General features: G+C 40.8%; 1 protein-coding gene across 3 annotated transcripts in view; it reads right to left on the reverse strand.

Moving 5' to 3' along the window:
* Window positions 1-18,285, reverse strand: part of DNAAF4 (dynein axonemal assembly factor 4) — an 81,191-nt gene extending 62,906 nt beyond the window's left edge. For all 3 annotated transcript variants that reach the window (XM_010372570.2, XM_010372571.2, XM_010372569.2), the window contains exons 1-4: window positions 18,177-18,285; window positions 11,127-11,499; window positions 10,639-10,786; window positions 3,779-3,912 (exon numbers count right to left, since the gene is read on the reverse strand). In XM_010372570.2, coding sequence (XP_010370872.1) covers window positions 3,779-3,912; window positions 10,639-10,786; window positions 11,127-11,405 — 561 coding nt within the window. In that variant the 5' untranslated portion in view covers window positions 11,406-11,499; window positions 18,177-18,285. The remainder of the gene's footprint in view (window positions 1-3,778; window positions 3,913-10,638; window positions 10,787-11,126; window positions 11,500-18,176) is intronic.
* Window positions 18,286-23,255: the final 4,970 nt, after the last annotated feature.

Consider the following 23,255-nt stretch of genomic DNA (forward strand, 5'->3'; position numbering starts at 1 on the left):
TGAGCCAAGATCGAGTCACCGCACTCCAGCTTGGGCAACAGAATGAGACCCTGTCTCAAAACAAACAAACAAACAAAAAAAACAACAAAATTATCATTATTAATATTGTCACACAATATCTGAAACCATTATTTTATGGAGCTTAAAAGAGAGCCAAAGAGAGTCAAAATAGCAGATGGTTTATCTTCCTTCGGGCCCTATTAAGTACAGATGTGGATCATCTCACTATCATCAACTCAAGAACGAAGCAGGCACAAAGAAAAGGCAGTGCTAGAGATGCTGCAGAGAGATGGGGTCCAAATGTTGATTTAACCACATCTGATCATTGTTCTATCTCTGAACTTTTTTTGCTAGATGACTCAAATCCCCTTTATAATTAAATCCTAATCTTTTAAATTTAAACAGAGTAAACTATAAAATGGCCATGAATTTTTCCCATCCCTATATACATACTACTTTGCAATGTGACTTAATCCTTCTTTCCAAGAAGAAATACAGTGTATTTTTCCAATCCTTAAATCTGGGCTTGGCTATGTGACTTGCTGTGGCTAACGGTACATTAGCAAATATGACACAGTAGAAGCTTTAAAAGCACTTGTGCAGTGGGGCTTTCCCTCTCTTGATGCTAGGATTCTTAAGACCACCAAGCAAAGAAACCTGGGCTAGGCTCCTGAAGGATGAGATACCACATGGGGAGACGCTTCAGCTCTCTCAGTCAAGGCTCTAGACACGTGAGTGAAGCCACCCTAGAACATCCAGTCACAACTGAGCCAGCCTCAGATTACAAGAATCATCCAACCAACACAAAAAAGTTTGAGAAATAAGTGTTTGTTGTTTTAAGCCACTAACTTTTGGATGGTTTGTTACACAGTGTTAGAGATTAAACATTTGTTTCCCTCCAAAATTCCTATGTTGAAGCTCTAACCCTCAGTGTGACTACATTTGTACATAGTCTGGCCTCTATAGAAGTAATCAAGGTTAAATGAAGTTATTAAGGTGGGGCCCTGATCTCATAGGATTGGTGTCCTTATAAGAAACACAGAAGAGCTTCCTTGTGTGCTCTCTCTCCACCATGTGAGAACACAGCAAGAAGGCCCCAAGAGCAGAGAGTCTAACCAGAAAGAGACCCTACCAGACCTTGATCTATGAGAAAATAAATTTCTGTTAAAGAACGTTTTGTTATGGTAGCTAAAGCAGAATAATACCTGTACACACAGCATAGCGAATTGACACAGCCCCGCTAATTATTTTTTAAAAGGTTACTACTTGAAAACCACTAATTTTTGGTAGATGTCCTTCAAGTTTTAAATTAATTTACGCTAACTTAAGCTAACAATAGGTTGCCTTTTGTTACTATTTGTTCTTACTGGATCATCAAAGTTCTTTTCTAAGAAGTGTCTAAGATTGCACAGAGTGAATACACCTTCAGCTATTCACCAAAGTAGATGTTTGCTACAGGTACATAGTACTACAGTAATGCATTCATATTAATTCATCCAAATGTGTGAGCACCACTTTACTTGATAATGGCTATAATAAGGATGAAACAAAACATAGTCCCTCAACGCTACTGAGGGAAGAGAGAAAACAGTTTGTGGAACAGAATACTGGCTTTTGTAGGGTCCATCCTCTTAATATAACCCGTATCTTCATATTTTATATATTAATTCCTCTAAATCACCTTTCCAAATACCAAAGTCAAGCTTTCATACATTAGTAGATTAAAAGCTTCAAGGTACAGCATAGGGGTGCTTCCTGCTGGTCAACTGTTCTGTTTTGACACACCAATACAGCAGCATGTGTGCCATTATTTAACTGTTTTATTATTTCAGTGAATATTTAACTATTGCCACAAATTTTATATTATTTTTTTAAATTCAGGAAAATGATAAAATCAAAAGGTCAACAGCTGTGATCACACAATAAAGAAAAGATGGAATTAAGTATACTAAAGGCAGGAATCTTTGACCAGCTGACCAGTTCAATTACTAAGTAAAAGACAAACTATATGGCTGAATGTGGTGACTCATGCCTGTAATCCTAACACTTTGGGAGGCCAAGGCGGGTGAATCACTTGAGGTCAGGAATTCGAGACCAGCCTGGCCAATATGGTGAAACCCCGTCTTTACTAAAAATACAAAAAATTAGCCAGGCGTGGTGGTGCACATCTATAGTCCCAGCTACTCAGGAGACTGAGGCATGAGAATTGCTTGAACCTGAGAGGCAGAGGTTGCAGTGAGCCAAGATCGTACCACTGTGCTCCAGCCTGGGCAACAGAGCCAGACTCCATTTCAAAAACAAAAGACAAGGTATATAACCATACGCTATATATAAAAGTTAAGTAAAAGTGATAAAAGAAGTGGAGAAATCTTTGGAATCATGAACTGTTGATGATAAAAAAAAAATGCTAGTTATGAAAATCCAAAAAAACAGTCATGGGTCCATAAAAAATCTTAAATAATGCATACTATAGCTTCCTTAGTCATTTCAAGATGTCAAAATGGGAACCTGAGATAAGAAATTTTTTTTTTAAGACAGAGTCTCACTCTGTCAGCCAGGCTGGAGTGCAGTGGCGTGATCTCCACTCACTGCAACCTCCATCTCCCAAGTTCAAGCGATTTTCCTGCCTCAGCCTCCCAAGTAGCTGGGATTACAGGTGCCCACCACCATGCCTGGATGATTTTTGTATTTTTAATAGAAATGGGGTCTCACTACTGTTGTCCAGGCTGGTCTTGACCTCCTGACCTCGTGATCTGCCCACCTTGACCTCTCAAAGTGCTGGGATTACAGGCATGAGCCACCATGCTCGGCCTGAGATAATAATTTTTTTGTAAAAATTAGTCAAAATAGGTAAATCTATTGAGACAGAAAGTAGATAAGCAGTTGCCTAAGACTAAATGTTAGGGTAAACGGGGGGTGGCTGCTAATGGGTATTGGTGTTTTTGGGGGGTGATGAAAATGTTCTAAAATTGATTGTAGTAATGGTTACACAACTCTGAATGTACTAAAAACTATTAAATTGTACACTTTAAATGGGTAAATTATATGGAATGTGAATTGTTTCTCAAAAATATATTGCTGATTAAAACTTTCACTTAAAACTCTTAACAGTTAAAAAAATTTGACATAGTGTTTTAAATATGCTTTTCTTGTTTTAAAAATCATATCCGTTACTCCAAGATTTATAAAGAAGCAAAACACTTGCACCATTGCAACTTTATTTTTACTCCCCTAGAAATAGAACCCTCTCCCTGAAACAATTATCCAACTTTTACACCTTTGACTTTCATTCAGATTTTCAAGAACATATATAGGCCAGGCGCAGTGGATCACACCTATAATCCCAGCACTCTGGGAGGCTGAGACAGGCAGATCATGAGGTCAGGAGATCAAGACCATCCTGGCTAACATGGTAAAACCCTGTCTCTACTAAAAATACAAAAAAAAATTAGCTGGGTGTGGTGGCGGGCACCTGTAGTCCCAGCTACTCAGGAGGCTGAGGCAGGAGAATGGCACGAACCTGGGAGGCAGAGCTTGCAGTGAGCCGAGATCACGCCACTGCACTCCAGCCTGGGTGACAGAGTGAGACTCCATCTCAAGAAAAGCAAAAATAAAAATTAAAAACACATATAAATAGCAGACAGCCTATATAACACAGTAAGTCCTATAAAAAAAAGTATGAAGAAAATGCTGAGGAAGTCCAGTAGCTGGAACTCACTAACCTCACACAATCTACTATTATCTCTTTAGAGGACTTGCCTGTCAATCTGCAACTTACCTTCATCATGACACTTAGTGCATATTTTTGATCTTCCCTCTTTGCTGCAGCTTTTGCTTCTGTAGCTTCTTTTGCTCTCTCTTGTGCTTGTAAGATAGATTTTTCTCTAATTCTTTGCATCATCTCTTTGTCAACTGAAATGTACAGAATATTGCTAAATTAGAATTATGATAAATTTGCTTTACTTATGAGAAAACTACTTAAATAAACTGAGCCAGGATGAGATTTCTTTGGACCCAACTTCACAAGGAGCATGGAAAACATTTTTCAATATTAAACTGGCCAAGAAGCTAATACTAAAAGGTAAGCAACTAACTGTAGTCATAATGAATGACCACAGAATGAAGGGGGTGGAGAGGAAGAAGAAGGGGTGGGGGAGGGACAGAAGAGGCAGGTAATGAGAGGGAGAGGGTGAGGATGAAGGTGCAAGGACACATTTATCCTCTTCCTTCTCTGTTAGGAAACTAGGGCTATTTGCTTATAAACCTGATCACAATAAATCATCACTCCAAGGTCTCCAAGGAAAGATGAGTTGAGATCATCTAAAATGATCAATCGCCTTCAAAAATATAAAGCAATAATTTACACCTAATGAGAGTACAAGGCCAGCCCTATGAAAAATTATCAAGTAGCATGAAATTTTTAATATATATATCATATATAATATGTATATATTATATATTTTTATATAATATATTATATCTATCATACGTATATAAAACCTTGCCATTCACAGTTTGTTTGTTTGTTTGGTTTCCTGAGACAAGATCTCTGTCACCCAGGCTGGAGTGCAGTTGAGCAATCACAGCTTACCACAACCTTAACCTCCTAGGCTCAAGCAATCCTCCTACCTCAGCTTCCTGAGTAGCTGGGACTACAGGTGTGTGCCACCACATCCGGCTAATTTTTAAATTTTATGTAGAGACGAGGTCTCACTATATTGCCCAGGCTGGTCTTCAACTCCTGGGTTCAAGCTATGCTCCTACCTTGGCCTCCCAAAGTGCTGGAATTAGAGGCATGAGCCACTGCGCAAGAACTCAGTTATTTTTATATTTGATGTGGCTCAATGTTTCACAAAGTGCAGGCTGTGATCCATTAGTGGGTAAATTATCTTATAGAAGGAAGGCTCAGGGCCTGAGGGAAAAGATCTAGCCTTTGAGCAGAAAAAAAAAAACAGAAGGGGAGATGAGAAAACTTGAGGGGAAGATAAAGTTGGGGAGAGTAGATAAGGGGTGGGTAGAGGGATGAATCATATCCCAAGCATGGGTTCTTAACCTTTTTTTTTTGAGACCGAGTCTCACTCTGTTGCCCGGGCTGGAGTGCAGTGGTACGATCTCGGCTCACTGCAAGCTCCACCTCCCGGGTTCCCGCCATTCTCCCGCCTCAGCCTCCGAGTAGCTGGGACTACAGGCGCCGCCGCCACGCCCAGCTAGTTTTTTTTTTGTAATTTTAGTAGAGACGGGGTTTCACCGTGTTAGCCAGGATGGTCTCGATCTCCTGACCTCGTGATCCACCCGCCTCGGCCTCCCAAAGTGCTGGGATTACAGGCGTGAGCCACCGCGCCCGGCTTCTTAACCTTTTTTGTGCAGCAGACACTTTGGCAGAGTAGTGAATATAGATCCTTTCACAATGTTTTAAAATGTATGAAATAAAATATATAGGTCTACAAAGAAACTGTATATATTAAATATAACTTTGTTATATTAAAAACACTCATAAAACATTAAGAAATAAAATTGTGATATACTACTTTTTTTTTTTTTTGAGCCAGAGTCTTGCTCTGTCGCCAGGCTGGAGTGCCGTGGCCCGATCTCAGCTCACTGCAACCTCCGCCTCCTGGGTTCAAGCAATTAGCAATTCTCCTGCCTCAGCCTCCCAAGTAGCTGGGACTATGGGCATGCATCACCACGCCCACCTAATTTTTGTATTTTTAGTACAGACGGGGTTTCACCATGTCGGCCAGGATGGTCTTGATCTCCTGACCTCGTGATCTGCCCACCTCAGCCTCCCAAAGTGTTGGGATTACAGGCAAGAGCCACTGCGGCCGGCCGAATTGTGATACACGATTATGTGCTTCTTTAATTAATGCATTAATATATAGCAACAAGTCTAATATTATAATTTCAAAGTAGTAATGAGTATAAAAGAGGTATCTCTGACATAAACATACTTTTGTTTTTGTTGATACTGCTTGCTGTGGTCTGAATGTTATACGTCTCCCTAAAACTCATATGTTAAAATCCAAACCCTTAAAGTGATGGTATTTGGAGGTAAAGCCTTTTGGGAGGTAGTATCCTTATAAAGAAGGCCCCAGAAAACAGATTTGCCCCTTCCACCATGCGAGGACACAGTAAGGTGCCAGTTACAGGAAAGTGAGCCCTTACTGCATACCAAACCTGCTAGTACCTTGATCTGGACTTCCCAGCCTACAGGACTGTGAGAAATAAATTTCTGTTGTTTATAAGCTTCTCAGTTGATGGTATTTTGTTATAGTACCCAAACAGACTAAGACACTACTATCGTTTGTTGCCTATCTTCACAATTGAAGAGAATGTTAAATTTCAGTTAGAGGTAAGTAAAAGTGTGTAATTTTATTCATCCGACTGAAACTAGGTCTGAAGCCTCTTCTCATCTCTCCTCCTGTTTAAAAACAGGAAGGTAGACAGTTGAGTCAGCTTCAGGGGCAGAAATACCGGAAGAGCATTAACTTCCCAAATGAAATACTCCATGTCTAATAGAAATAAAGAGTGTATCAAGAAGGAATTTCCAGAACAAATGAGAAAAATTAGAGTTTGAATAATGAGGCAGAGGGCCTTGGTGTATAAACTGGAGTTCCACGATATTTTATGTGAAAAAAAAAGGTTAAATAAATAATCTCACTGAATTGCAAGTAAAATTGAGTTTGATTTCTTTTTTTTAAGAGAGGGTCACATACTGTCACCCAGGTTGGAGTGCAGCAGTATGAGCACGGCTCACTGCAACCTCCAACTCTTGGGCTCAAGTGATCCTCCTACCTCAGCCTCCCAAGTAGCTGGGACTATAAGGCACATGCCACCACGCCCAGCTAATGTTTTTCTTTTTTTAATAGAGGTGAAGTCTCCCTATGTTGCCCAGGCTGGTCTTGAATTCTTGGGCTCAAATGATCGTCCTACCTTGTCCTCCTAAAGTGCTGAGATTATTTTAGGCATGAGCCACTGTACCTGGCAAAACTGAGTTTTCTTTCTTTCTTTCTTTCTTTTTTGAGACCGAGTTTCGCTCTTGTTGCCCAGGTTGGAATGCAATGGCACAATCTCGGCTTTCTGCAACCTCCGCCTCCCAGGTCAAAGTGATTCTCCTGCCTCAGCCTCATGAGTAGCTGGGATTACAGGCATGCGCCACCACGCCTGGCTAATTTTGTATTTTTAGTAGAGATGGGGTTTCTCCATGTTGGTCAGGCTGGTCTCGAACTCTCGACCTCAGATGATCAGCCCGCCTCGGCCTCCCAAAGTGCTGGGATTACAGGAGTGAGCCGCCGCACCTGGCAAACTGAGTTTGATTTCTCAAGGAATCTCAAACCTGGTTTCTGAAGTAGAATCAGTGTTCATTAATTGTGATATAAATTAATGGTTTTTTATTTATTTATTTATTTTGAGATGGAGTCTCGCTCTGTTGCCCAGGCTGGAGTGCCGTGATGAGATCTCAGCTCACTGCAACCTCCAACACCCGGGTTCAGGCGATTCTCCTGCATCAGCCTCCCAAGTAGCTGGGATTACAGGTACCCACTACCACACCTAACTAATTTTTGTATTTCTAGTAGAGACAGGGTTTCACCATGTTGGCCAGGCTGGTCTCAAACTCCTGACCTCAGGTGATTCACCTGCCTTGGCCTCCCAAAATGATGGGATTACAAGCATGAGCCACTGCGCTCAGCTTAAGTTAGTTTTAGGACTGTTTTGATTTGTCTAAATCAGAGGCTGGCAAACTATGACCCCTGGGCCAAATCCAACCTGTTACCTGTTTCCCCTCAGCCCACAGGCATTGAATAATTTTTACATTTTTAAATGAATGAAAAAAATCAAAATAATATTTTGTGGCATGTAAAAATTAGATGAAATTCAAATTTCAATGTCCATAAATATGAATCATCTGTGGCTACTTTTGTGCTACAATGGCAGAGCTGAATAGATGTGACAGAGGCCATAGTGCTTGCGAAGTCTAAAATACTATCTGGTCCTTTGCAGAAAAAGTTAATCTACAAGAGTCAAAATAAATGTACATTCAATTTTAGGTAAGAAGTCAAAACAGCCTGGGTGTGTTTTATGACATCCTCAGGCCCCAATATAGACGTACTGAGTCACAGAGGAAGTTAGAGGTCAAAACACAGGAATCTGATTATTTAAAACTCTTTAGGTAGTCTGGGGCTCACTAAAAAAACAAAAAAGAAAAAAAAAAAATTAAGTAAATTGGCTGTGTTAACCTACCTTAACCAGTATTCTCTGAGCTGAATACCCGATCTCAGAAAAATAAATTCTACCTTGGTCTTGGAAATTAAAAATTAAATTCCACTATAAGATACCAAGAAAGCCTTGATAGAAAGAATGGTTGCAACTCTTTCTATCCTCAAGAGTCCATATTCAAGGCTTAATGCCAAAGACTTAAAAGAAATCCCAGGCAGTAAACATGAAGTATTAGAAAACGTGACAACTAAAGAAGGAAGAAGAAGAACAGGGCTAAAGCAGTAGAGGACATGTACTGACTATCGAAGCTGATCTTGGTATCAGTACAAAGTACTGACAACTGGCTTAGTAAGATTACAGAGAACTAGCTTTAAAACTGGGGATGTCAGGCCAGTTACAGTGGCTCAGGCCTGTAATCCCAGCACTTTGGGAGGCCAAGGCGGGCGGATCACTTGAGGTCAGGAGTTCGAGACCGGCCTGGCCAACATATAGTGAAACCCTGTCTCTACTAAAAAATACAAAAATTAGCTGGACATGGTGGCATGTGCCTAGAGTCCCAGCTACTTGGGAGGCTGAGGCTGAAGAATCACTTAAACCTAGGAGGTGGAGGTTGCAGTGAGCCGAGATCACGCCACTGCACTCCAGCCTGGGCGACAGCGAGACTCTGTCTCTCAAAACAAACAAAACAAAACAAAAAACAACTGGGTATTTCGATTTTGGCTGCTCATTATAATCCCTGGAAAGCTTGTCAAAAACTACCAACACCTGAATCCTATTCCCAAAAACTGATTTGACTGGTTTAGGGTATTATTTTAAAATTTCATAGCTGATTCAAATATGTAGCCAGGGTTGGGAACATCTGCTCTAGAGTGAAACTGCTAAGGCTCCAGTTCCAGGCTGCCAGTCACTAGCTGTGTGATTTTGCCAATTACTCAACCTTTCCATGTGTCAGTAGCCTCCCCTGTAAAAAAAGGGTAATAATACCTAAGTGACAGATTGTTTCACGGAATTACAGGTATGTTAACGCCTAATGTAAAGTTAAGCATTCAACAAAGGCTTACCCTTAAGCTTACCATCAGGAGGGCTTACCCTTAAGATATGCGCCCACATCTTCCGCTTAATGTGCTCCAACTTTAACTAATTTGGCCTTTAGGTTTACTTAAATGGCTGCTGACGCACTGTATCACTTAAATTAGGCTCATAAGCCTTTTTTTTTTTTTTTTCTAAAAGAGCAATTGAAAGAGTTCAGGATATGCCACCCCAAACTATGCTGCTTTCATATAGCAGTCATTTTGAGTTAAAGGCACCTGAAAAGCAGCAAATGCAGGGAGAGGTTTTCTCTGAACTCTTATCTGCCTAAAAACAGATTTTCCAAAAGGAACTCAAGGGTCATAAATCCCTTCCCCTGGAGTTTCATTAACCAGGGAATATTGACTATTCTCCCAGATGAGGAAACTACCAGTCAACACCACACTCTGACAAACTGTTAAAAACTACCACATCTCGGCCGGGCGCGGTGGCTCAAGCCTGTAATCCCAGCACTTTGGGAGGCCGAGACGGGCGGATCACGAGGTCAGGAGATCGAGACCATCCTGGTCTACACGGTGAAACCCCGTCTCTACTAAAAAAATACAAAAAACTAGCCGGGCGAGACGGCGGGCGCCTGTAGTCCCAGCTACTCGGGAGGCTGAGGCAGGAGAATGGCATAAACCCGGGAGACGGAGTTTGCAGTGAACCGAGATCGCGCCACTGCACTCCAGCCTGGGCGACAGAGCGAGACTCCGTCTCAAAAAAAAAAAAAAAAAGGAAAAAAAAAAAACTATCACATCTCCTATCTATTCTTCTAAGGATCCATTCATCTTTCCTAAAAATCATTTCCTGTTCTAAGTGGCCTATATCCCCTCCCCCTTCCCCTATTAAGAGAGTCCCTAAACTCTAAAATCTCACTGCTTTGGGGGGTATTCACTTTTTTCCCTGTGATGCCCCTAAGCACTAATATTAAAAATTAATAAATTTCTATACATTTTCTTCTGTCAATCCTTCTGTTGTTAGTTTATTTCATAGACCCAGCTATTGAACCTTGGAGAAAAAAAGGAAAGTCTATCTGGCCAGGTGTGGTGGCTCACACCCGTAATCCCAGCACTTTGGGAGGTTGAGGCAGGTGGATCACTTAAGTCAGGAGTTTGAGATTAGCCTGGCCAACATGGCGAAATACTCCACTAAAAATACAAAAAACTCAGCCGGGCGTGGTGGCGGGCACCTGTAATCCCAGCTACTTGGGAGGCTGAGGTAGGAGAATCCCTTGAACCCGAGGGGGCGGAGGTAGCAGTAAGCCGAGATCAAGCCATTGCACTCCATCCTGGGCGACAGAGCGAGACTCCGTTTCAAAGACAAAAAAAAAAAAAAAAAAAAAAACGAACTTACCACCCGTCACAGCAAGGGTCTCCCACATGGCCGCTTCTTTTTTATACAAGGTGAAGACAATGGTGTCATTCCCAATCTTTGCTTTGCTGCTCTCATCGTCTATGGGAGCATAAAGAAATGCCTCAAATAAAAATGGAGGAAAGTTGACCTATGCAGAAGGGTGAAAACAGAAACTAAGTTACACAAATTAAGCACGCGTATTAAGAAACGCGTGAAAAAGGTAAAATAACTTTCTAAACCGCCCACTATATTCCAGGTAGTGAAAGATTAGCAAGGCACATGAGGAAGCCCTGAATCAAAGTAGTCTCTGATCTGACGATCTGTCTACAGATGGTGTGCCACCTGTATGGGATTCATTTCTTTTAACAGGATTAACAATTTAGGACGTCTATCTGTAAAGATGAGCCTGTTGCTCGTGCCCAGCTGCGCTCTTGTAGAAGCTTCGGACCACACCACCGGGGACGGGCAGGCAAGACTTGCATTCTTACCTTCAGATAGTTTTCCGTGCAGAACACGTCCGTGTCTCTGACGCACACGCCTTTGAGGGGCAGAGACAGAAAGACCGCAGTCTTCGTCTGCTGCCAGCTGTAATCGCTAACCTGAAGGGGCATTCCGGGATCAACGGGAGCGGAGCGCGGCTGGCTGCTGCTTTCGCCTGCTTGGTTGCTAGGGAAGCTGGGGTTACCAAGGGCCAGCCCTTCCGGGCCAGGCCGACGGAAGCCCTGCGTTCCCAGCGTGCTCCGCCGCCACCACCTGGCGGACTCCATGCGTGACTATGTAGGCCCCCAGACCGGAGTGTATTACCGATTCTTAGTTACCTTGCAGTCTAAGCGAGCGGTCAAAGAAGTAGGCCCATATCCTCTGATTAAGAAAAAAAAAGAAAAAAAAAAAAAAAAGCACTCCGTGGGTTGGGCGCGATGGCTCACGCCTGTAATCCCAGCACTGTGGGAGGCCGAGGCAGGTGGATTACTTGAGGTTAGGAGTTTGAGACCAACCTGGCCAACATGGTGAAACCCCATCTCTATTAAAAATACAAAAATTAGCCAAAGGTGGTGGTGTGTGCCTGTAATCCCAGCTACTTAGGAGGCTGAGGCAGGCGAATCCCTTGAACCTGGGAGGCAGAGGTTGCATTCAGCCGAGATCGTGCCACTGCACTCCAGCCTGGGGCAACAAGAGCAAGACTCTGTCTCAAAAAAAAAAAAAAAAAAAAAGAAGTGGTGGTCGTCATCAAAAGGCATAATAAAGACTGTTAAGATCTCTGAAATACGCCCTTCAGCCAGAGACACAGGGACATTTGTGGTTGAACAAGTTAAATTCATTGCTCACTAAGCAAGAGAGAACACACATCATGAGGTGTCTCAGTAAGACAGTGTTAGAATTTAGGAGAATGAGGTTTGGTTCCCCATAGTTTGGGTGTTTCAGAGAGCAAAGGTAATTCTATTGATTGGAGTTCAAGACATGCTACCCCAAATTATGACACTTTAATTAAATTTCTAAAATTTAAATATTTTAAGCAGAAGGAATTGGAGAAGGAATATCTCACCTCTCCCTTCCCTGGCCCTTCTCCCATGAAGCAGGTCATAGGATAAGACCCTCATGTGAGAAGTGTTCTCCCTGTACTCAAATGAAAGAAGCACCCTTATCTCCAAATAAGAAATCTGAACAAACAAGGAGTGCAAAGTTCTCCCCACTGTACTACACTTAGTTCATATCCTTTGTATTATTACATTTTCCTATGACTTTTCATTCTCTGTCAAACCTAGCATAAAAATGCTCAGGTTTAATCATTTCTTCCATTCTTCATGTCCTTAAGAAGGTTCCCATGTAACGTAAACTAATACTGAATAAATTTGTATGCTTTTTATCTTCTTAAACTGTCTTTTCTTACAGAGGCCCCAATCAAGAACTTAGAAGGGTAGAAGGAGATGATATTTTTTCTTCCCTACCTGATGACTGGTAAAAAAAAAAAAAAAAAAAAAAAAAGAGAAAAAAAAAGAAAAAAAGTCGCTGTTGCTCCTGAATGACTACTGGGTAAATATTGAAATGAAGGCAGAAATAAAGATGTTCTTTGAAACCAGTGAGAACAAAGACACAACATACCAGAATCTCTGGGACACATTTAAAGCAGTGTGTAGAGGGAAATTTGTAGCACTAAATGCCCACAAGAGAAAGCAGGAAAAATCTAAAATCGACACCCTAACATCACAATTAAAAGAACTAGAGAAGCAAAAGCAAACACATTCAAAAGCTAGCAGAAGGCAAGAAATAACTAAGATCGGAGCAGAACTGAAGGAGATAGAGACACAAAAACCTTTCAAAAAATCAGTGAATCCAGGAGCTGTTTTTTAAAAAATATCAACAAAATAGGCCACTAGCAAGACGAATAAAAAAGAAAAGAGAGAACAATCAAATAGATGCAATAAAAAATGATAAAGGGGATATCACCACCGATCCCACAGAAATACAAATTACCATCAGCAAATACTATAAACACCTCTATGCAAATAAGCTAGAAAATCTAGAAGAAATGGATAAATTCCTGGACACATACACCCACCCAAGACTAAACCAGGAAGAAGTTGAATCTCTGAAGAGACCAATAACACGTTCTGAAATTGAGGCAATAATTAATAGCCTATCAACCAAAAAAAGTCCAAGACCAGATGGATTCACAGCCCAATTCTACCAGAGGTACAAAGAGGAGCTGGTACCATTCCTTCTGAAACTATTCCATTCAATGGAAAAAGAAGGAATCCTCCCCAACTCATTTTATGAGGCCAGCATCATCCTGATACCAAAGCGTGGCAGAGACAAAGCAAAAAGGGAGAATTTTGGGCCAATATCCCCAACGAACATCATTGTGAAATCCTCAATAAAATACTGGCAAACCGAATCCAGCAGCACATCAAAAAGCTTATCCACCACAATCAAGTTGGCTTCATCCCTGGGATGGAAGGCTGGTTCAACATATGCAAATCAAAAAATGTAATCCATCACATAAACAGAACCAATGACAAAAACCACATAATTATCTCAATAGATGCAGAAAAGGCTTCTGACAAAATTCAACAGCCCTTCATGCTAAAATCTCTCAATAAACTAGATATTGTTGGAATGTTTCTCAAAATAATAAGAGCTATTTATGATGAACCCACAGCCAATATCATTCTGAATGGGCAAAAACTGGAAGCATTCCCTTTGAAAACCGGCATAAGGATGCCCTCTCTCACCACTCCTATTCAACATAGTACTGGAAGTTCTGGCCAGGGCAATCAGACAAGAGAAAGCAATATAGGGTATTCAAATAGGAAGAGAGGGGGTCAAATTGTCTCTGTTTGCAGATGACATGATTGTATATTTAGAAAGCCCCATCGTCTCAGCCCAAAATCTCCTTAAGCTGATGAGCAACTTGAGCAAAATCTCAGGATACAAAGCCAATGTGCATAAATCACAAGCATTCCTATACACAATTAACGGACAAACAGAGAGCCAAATCATGAGTGAACTCCCATTCACAATTGCTACAAAAAGAATCAAATACCTAGGAATCCAACTTACAAGGGATGTGAAGGACCTCTTCAAGGAGAACTACAAACCACTGCTCAATGAAATAAAAGAGGACACAAACAAATGGAAGAACATTCCATGCTCATGGATAGGAAGAATCAATATCATGAAAATGGCCATACTGCCCAAGGTAATTTATAGATTGAATGCTATCCCCATCAAGTTACCAATGACTTTCTTCACAGAATTGGAAAAAACTACTTTAAATTTCATATGGAACCAAAAAAGAACCCGAATAGCCAAGACAATCCTAAGCAAAAAGAACAAAGCTGGAGGCATCACGCTACCGGACTTCAAACTATATTACAAGTCTACAGTAACCAAAACAGCATGGTACTGGTACCAAAACAGATATGTAGACCAATGGAACAGAACAGAGGCCTCAGAAATAACACCATACATCTACAACCATCTGATCTTTCACAAACCTGATAAAAACAAGCAATGGGGAAAGGATTCCCTATTTAATAAATGTGCTGGGAAAACTGGCTAGTCATATGTAGAAAGCTGAAACTGAATCCCTTCCTTACACCTTATACAAAAATTAACTCAAGATGGGTTAAAGACTTAAATGTAAGACCTAAAACCACAAAAACCCTAGAAGAAAACCTAGGCAATACCATTCAGGAGATAGGAATGGGCAAAGACTTCATGACTGAAACACCAAAAGCTATGGAAACAAAAGCCAAAATAGACAAATGGGACCTAATTAAACTAAAGAGCTTCTGCACAGCAAAAGAAACTATCATCAGAGTGAACAGACAACCTACAGAATGGGAGAAAATTTTTGCAATCTATCCATCTGACAAAGGGCTAATATCCAGAATCTACAAAGAACTTAAACAACTTTACAAGAAAAAACAACCCCATCAAAAAGTGGGCAAAGGATATGAACAGACATTTCTCAAAAGAAGACATTTATGCAGCCAACGGACATATGAAAAAATGCTCATCATCACTGGTCATCAGAGAAATGCAAATCAAAACCACAATGAGATACCATCTCAAGCCAGTTAGAATGGGGATCATTAAAAAGTCAGGAAACAACAGATGCTGGAGAGGATGTGGAGAAATACGAACACTTTTACACTGTTGGTGGGAGTGTAAATTAGTTCAACCATTGTGGAAGAGAGTGTGAAAGTTCCTCAAGGATCTAGAACTAGAAATACCATTTGACCCAGCAATCCCATTACTGGGTATATATAAAAGGATTATAAATTATGCTACTATAAAGACACGTGCACACATATGTTTATTATGGCACTATTCACAACAGCAAAGACTTGGAACCAACCCAAATGTCCATCAAAAATAGACTGGATAAAGAAAATATGGCACATATACACCATAGAATACTATGCAGCCATAAAGAAGAAAGAGTTCATGTCCCTTGCAGGGACATGGATAAAACTGGAAACCATCACTCTCAGCAAAATATCACAAGGGTAGAAAACCAAACACCACATGTTCTCACTCATAAGTGGGAGTTGAACAATGAGAACACATGGACACAGGGAGGGGAACATTACACACTGGTGCCTGTTGGAAGGTGGGGAGCTGGGGGAGGGATAGCATTAGGAGAAATACCTAATGTAAATGAGAAGTTGATGAGTGCAGCAAACCAACATGGCACATGTATACCTATGTAACAAACCTGCAAGTTGTGCACATGTACCCTAGAACTTAAAGTATAATAATAATAAAAAAGTAGCTGTTATACATTTTATCCAGAAAGGGGATGTCTATTATCTTGTGGGTGACACAAAGACCTTGTTTTTGCCTGTGCTTAGATAATACTATGAAGTGGCCTTGTTTTGTCTCATTTTATTGTGATCTCAGAGTACTTTTGTCTCAGCTTGGCATTCTATGAGATTTAAATTGTTAATGTTCAACAGAATAATATCATGGCCAAGCTGTGAGTGCCAGGTCAGCTTCTGAATATCAGAGGCTGCTTTTTTTTCCTCTTTCTCAATAATCAACAAAGAGAACACATAAACAAAGTATATAGAGAAAAAGAAACACAACCCCACAATAAAATGGGCAAATTGGCATAATCTTATTAATGTGAATACCTGCTTATTTTATAACCAGCAATTCCACTCCTATGTTTATATCTTAGAGATTTCTAGCAAGTTCCTAGGTGATGCTGATGCTTTGTGAACCACGGTCCGACAACAGGGTTATTCAGCCTCCACATTATTAACATTATAGTCTGGATCATTTTGGATAATTTAGGCGGCCTTGTGCATTTTAGGACGTTTAGCAGAATCCACCCTTTTAATTCTAGTAGCACTCCTGAGTTCTAATAACAAAAGTGTCTCCAGACATTGCCAGATGTCTTCTGGGTTTGGGGGGTGGGTGGGAATAGCAAAATTTCCCTCATCTGGGAATTACTGCCCCAGAAAAAGTCTTGGTCCTATACACTAGGCAACATATATAGGTGTTCATAGCAACTTCATAGAAAAAAACCTGAAAACAAGCCAAATGTCTTTCAACAGGTATATACACAAAACAGAATCTCATACAACAATAAAAATGAGTGAATGATAGCTATACATTGGATGGATGAGTGAAAAAAACAAGTGAAACAATATCCTCAAGAAATAACACTATTTTATACAACTTTTATTTTTTTATTTTTATTTTTTCTTTCTTTCTTTCTTCTTCTTTTTTTTTTTTTTTTTTTTTTTTTTTTTTTTTTTTTTTTTTTTTTTGAGACGGAGTTTCACTCTTGTCACCCAAGCTGGAGTGCAATGGGGTATCTTGGCTCACTGCAATCTCCGCCTCCCAGGTTCAAGCGATTCTCCTGTCTCAGCCTCCCGAGTAGCTGGGATTACAGGCACCCACCACCAAGCCTGGCTAATTTTTTGTATTTTTAGTAGAGACGGGGTTTCGCCATGTTGGCTAGGCTGGTTTCGAACTCCTGACCTCAGGTGATCCGTTCACTTCCATCTCCCAAAGTGCTGGAATTATAGGCATGAGCCACCGCGCCTGGCCTTCATAAAACTTTTGAACAAAGGAAACTAAATCCACTAGATAAGGATTCCTAGGTATGTGGTAAAACTATACAAACACTTCTCTACTTACAATGGGGTTACCTCCTGATAATCCATCATAAGTTGAAAATATCCTATGTCAAAAATGCATTTAATACACCTAACCTACCAAACATCATAGCTTAGCCTACCCTACCTTAAACATGCTCAGAACACTTACATTAGCCTATAGTTGGGCAAAGTCATCTAACACAAAACCTATTTTATAATAAAGTGTTTAATATAACCTGTAATTTAATGAACACTGTACTAAAAATGAAAAACAGAATGGTTGTATGGGTACTCACAGCATGGTTTCTACTGAAAGCATATAGCTTTTGCATCACTGTAAAGTTAGGAAATCGAAGCAGAACCATCATAAGTCAGGGGTCGTCTGTAAAGGTAGGCACTAGAAAGGATCATGGTTAACTCTTTTGTGAAGTTCATACAAGTGGGACCCTTTTTGGTAACCAACAGTACTGATTACCACATAGTCACACTATATGAATTAAAACGAAGGTCCTGGATGCACTTGGTGTCTCACGCCTGTAATCTCAGCACTTTGGGAGTATCGCTTGAGGCCAGGAGTTCGGGTTACAATGAACTATGATTATGCCACTGCACTCTATCCTGGGTAACAGACACTCTCTCTAAAATTAAATTAAAACAATAAATAAAATAAATACAATTAAAATTAAATACAGAGGTTCTCAGAATATAGTCCTCCCCATCCCCACCAGGAATATCACCATCATCTGGGGACCTGTTAGAAATGCAAATTCCAAGACCCCTTCTAGACCTATTGAACCAGAAGTTCTGGAAGTGGGGTGCAGCAATCTGTGTTTTATCCAGCCTACCAGGTAATTTTGATACACACCAAAGTTTGAGAACCACTAGATTAAGAGATAAGTTTTACTGGGGAAAGCAGAAACTTACAAAACCAAGAGAAAATACCAGTTCCCCCCTTCTCCCATCATCCCAAGGAGCAACACGTAGGGGGCCAGGGTACTTTCCTGGATATGTGGGTTCACATAATAGGAGAAGAATCCCATCCCCTTGTTGCTCTCCTTTTTTTTTTTGAGACAGAGTCTCGCTCTGTCGCCCAGGCTGGAGTGCAGTGGCGCGATCTCGGTTCACTGCAAACTCCGTCTCCCGGGTTTATGCCATTCTCCTGCCTCAGCCTCCCGAGTAGCTGGGACTACAGGCGCCCGCCACCTTGCCCGGCTAGTTTTTTGTTTTTTTTTTTTTAGTAGAGACGGGGTTTCACCGTGTAGACCAGGATGGTCTCGATCTCCTGACCTCGTGATCCGCCCGTCTCGGCCTCCCAAAGTGCTGGGATTACAGGCTTGAGCCACCACGCCCGGCCTGTTGCTCTCCTTTTTATAGGGCACACACAAAAAGAACCTTGTCAGTAAGGAAATTACTAGAGCACCAGGCAATCTGTTTATAGGCCTTTTTTGTTTGTTTGTTTGTTTGTTTGATTGATTGTTCGTGATGGAGTCTCGCTCTGTCGCCCAGGCTGGAGTGCAGTGGCCGGATCTCAGCTCACTGCAAGCTCCGCCTCCCGGGTTTATGCCATTCTCCTGCCTCAGCCTCCCGAGTAGCTGGGACTACCGGCGCCCGCCACCTCGCCCGGCTAGTTTTTTGTATTTTTTAGTAGAGATGGGGTTTCACCGTGTTAGCCAGGATGGTCTCGATCTCCCGACCTCGTGATCCACCCGTCTCGGCCTCCCAAAGTGCTGATATTACAGGCTTGAGCCACCGCGCCCGGCCAAGATTTTTCTTTTTTTTTTTTTTTTTCTCTAGGAAATGAAATTCTCCAAGACCTTTTAGTTCTATTTAGTGGAGAACAACTTTACAGACCAAAATCTAGGCACTAGGTTTTAAATGCATTATTTTACTATTTTTAATTTGGGCTTTAGGAAATGATAATGTGATTTAAAATTAAATGAGGATATCTAGGTAGAGGTCATGTAGAGGGTGAAGTGACCCTGCATAATTTTCCTTTTGTTTTGGGTCCTAATATCTTAGATATATATTTGTAGGGTATGAGCTTGATTGTTTTTCGTATTACACTTGTTTTGGCACAATACCAATTATTTCTTTTTTTTTCTTCTTCTTCTTTTTTTTTTGAGACAGAGTCTCACTCCATTGCCTAGACTGGAGTGCAGTGCATGATCCTGGCTCACTGAAACCTCCACCTCCTGGGTTCAAGTGATTCTCCTGACTCAGCTTCCCTAGTAACTGGGACTACAGGTGTGTGCCACCATGCCAGGTTAATTTTTTTGTATTTTTAGTAGAGGCGGGGTTTCACCATGTTGGCCAGGCTGGTCTCGAACTCCTGACCTCAGGTGATGTACCCACCTCAACCTCTGAAAGTGCTGGGATTACAGGTGTGAGCCACCACGCCCAGTCTAGTTATTTAATTAAAAAAAAAGTTTTAAGAAACTCTTAAGGAGAACAGCTATTATTAAAGTAGAATTTTGTATGCTTAATTAATCTTTAAAGAGGATTAATAAGGGGAGAATATAAACAAACATGAAGATTTGTTTTTGTTTTGTCCACACATTTTTAAAACATTTTAAAATTGAGTTTAGTTTATAACTGAGTAGAGTTTAAAATGTTAATATTTTGTCATTAGATAAATGCAAATTCCTATTTGTATTTATTACCTATGCCAAAACACTAAGCTGTTGAAAAATATATTAAAGTATATCAGTATATTTAACCACATCAATTTTGAAATACAATTAATATTATTCATAAAATATTAAACCATTACCCTGTACATGTAGCAGGACAAGCCGCAGACAAGAACCCCTCAGATGACACTGAGTTGTGGAAGGAAAGGGCTTTGTTCAGCTGGGAGCATCGGCGGACTCATGTTTCCAAAAACCAAGCTCCCCGAGGGAGCAATTCCTGTGCCTTTTAAGGGCTTACAACTCTAAGGGGGTCCACGTGAGAGAGTCGTGATCAATTGAGCAAGCAGTGGGTACGTGACTGGGGTCTGCATGCACCAGTAGTCAGAATGGAACAGAACAGGACGGGATTTTCATGATGCTTTTCCATACAATGTCTGAAATCTATAGATAACACAAGCAGTTAGATCAGGGGCTGATTTTTAACTACCAGGCCCAGGGCACGGTGCTGGGCTGTCTGCCTGTAGATTCCATTTCTGCCTTTTAGTTTTTACTTCTTCTTTCTTTGGAGGCAGAAATTGTACATAAGATAATATGAGGGGTGGTCTCCTCCCTCATACATATGAATCAAATGTTACACAGTAGTTATAAATTAAGCTAAGAAAGTATTTAATAAAATATACTATTTCCTTACATTGTCTGAATATACCTTCATAATGACCTGGAAGGCCAAATTTACATTTGGAATTCTCAGTCCCCTTGGGGTTTCATGCAGGTACATAGCAGAGGTAACAGTCTGTCATTGGACATAAAGATGTACACTCAAGACTCACAGGCCGCCCTCAGAAGGATTAGCCAGAGAAAAGACTCATGGGAAGTAGCCTGGGGCTGTTGGGCAGGGAATTCCAGGTAGCAAAACCATGATGTAGAAGGGTGAGCAGTTTCCAGGTGAACAGCTTCCTTACACCTGGAGAAAATGCAACTGGAAGCGGTTCAGCGAGGGGGCCTTTAAACCAGGGGGCTCAGGATCTAAGGTCAGGAATGTTGGGAATGTTAACTTCTTTCCAGGGTAAAATCCCTTTTTTAAAAAAAAAATTCCTTGGCATCAAAATTTGGTCCTCTAACCAAGTGTTTGTAATTGGATAAATTGGGTTAGTATGCCTAGTCTACTTTTCTTTTTTTTTAAATTATTGTTTTTTTAGAGACAGGGTCCTGCTCTGTCACCCAGGCAGGAATCCAGTGGCACTGTCATCATAGCTGACTGCAACCTCGAACTCCTGGGCAGAAGCCTCCTTCCCACCTCAGCCTCCCAAAGTGCTGGGATTTCAGGCGTGCACCACTACACTCAGCCAACGCTACTTTTATTAGCTGCATGACCCTGAGTAATGTTCTCCCGCTTGAGCCCTAGTTTCCTATCTGTAAAATGCAAGCAATAATATTTATATGTAGGGTATTGAAAGGATGAAGATTTTGTGTAAAGCACTCATTATTATCAATAATTTATTCAGACATTTGAGCAGATCCATCATTTTCTTCTGGGACTTTACCAGAAGCATTTTTTTAAAACTTTTCTATAGAGACAGGGTCTTCATTATTTTGCCCAGGCTGGTTTTGAACTCTTGGCCTTAAGCAATCTTCCCATTTCAGCCTCCCAAAGTGTTGGAATTACAATCATGAGCCACCATGCCCAGCCACAATCATTTTTCTGATTCACATCCTGACAGACATGAAATGCTTTTTCTATCTGAGTGAGAACAAAACTGAAACTTTTAATATTCACGAACTGAATACTTTTGAATTTGATAACTATACCTATGATAGTGCGTTCAGTCATTTTTGCATGCTATAAATACCTGATGCTGGATAATTTGTAAAGAAAACATGTTTAATTGGTTCATGGTTCTGCACGCTTCACAAGAAGCATAGTGTTGCCATCTGCTTCTGGTGAGGCCTCAGAAAGCTTACAATCATGGTGGAAGGCAACAGAAAGCTAGCATGTCCCATGGTGAGAGTGGAAACAAGAGAGACAGGAGATGCCACACACTTTTCAACAACCAGATCTTGGGTGAACTCAGAGCGAGAACTCGCTCATCACCAAAGGGATGGTGCTAAGCTATTCATGAGGGATCCTCCCCCATGATCCAAACACCTTTCACCAGGCCCCACCTCCAACACCGAGGATTACATTTCAACATGAGATTTGAAGGGGACAAACAGTCCAAGTCATATCAGATAGGTACCACAAATCCAATCAGCCTCCAAGTCCTAAATATCTCTCAGATCCATCCACTTTTCACTGCTTCTGTCTTAATTTCTTGATGTGTCAGTAGCTGAGGATACCAAGTCTTCTGCAATGCCCTAAGTGTTTCCTCCTTAGATTAAGATGCAATCATTCTTTCTTTCTTTCTTTCTATTTTCTCTTCCTTCGTTTTCTTCTTTCTTTCTTTCTGCATTTTTCTTCCTTTCTTTCTCATTATTTCGTCCTTTCTTCTCCTCCTGTCGCTACCTCCTTCCTGTCATTTCATCGTCCGTTTTTCTTTTTTCTTTCTCCTTAGTCCTTACTTCCTTCCTTCCTCGTCTTTCTTCTTTTCTTTCTTTTTCTTTCTTCTTTCTTTCTTTCTTTCTTTCTTTCTTCTTCTTTCTTCTTTCTTTCTTTTCTTTCTTTCTTTTTCCTTCTTTCTTTCTTTCAATGGGGTCTCACTATGTTGACCAGGCTGGTCTGGAACTCCTGGCCTCCAGCGATCCTCCCATCTTGGCCTCCCAAAGTGCTGGGAGCCACTGCACCCAGCCAAGACCCTTTCTAACCTATAGCTTATAGCAAAGGCTTCAGGTGAGCATGAGAGAAAAGCAGAAATAACCTGCCGACGATAATACTGAATGGCTGATGCTAAATGAAAATGGAGGAGAGAAAAATTCTCTACTGGTATACAATATATAAGTGTTTAATAAGGATTTGGTCAATATTTTCCCCAAAGGAAAGAACATACTATGGATAGTGAAGGCACTGAAAAATTATGCTAAGTGTATAATCTCTGAAACATGTTTATATTAGTACTATTTACCTAAAAATTGAACTAGAAAAGGTTGAGCTTTACTTTAAATTTGACATGTCTTCCCAGGCAGTTCTTACAATAATGTTGTGCTACTTCAGAAATATGAAATATATCAGGCAATTTCAATTATTTTTACCATTCCTTTTTTAGCAAAGAATAAATCTAGTGGCGAGATGGCGCCATTGCACTCTAGCCTGGCGACGGGGCGAGTCTCTATCTCAAAAAAAAAAAAAAAGAATAAATCTTTGTGATTTTTAGGGGCCTTTTGGGAAAACTCGAACACGGTTAGGTCTAAAAGAGGTCTTGAATCCTTGAAAATATAA

Source organism: Rhinopithecus roxellana, chromosome 5, assembly GCF_007565055.1.
Source record: "Rhinopithecus roxellana isolate Shanxi Qingling chromosome 5, ASM756505v1, whole genome shotgun sequence".
In the NCBI taxonomy this organism is placed as follows: domain Eukaryota; kingdom Metazoa; phylum Chordata; class Mammalia; order Primates; family Cercopithecidae; genus Rhinopithecus; species Rhinopithecus roxellana.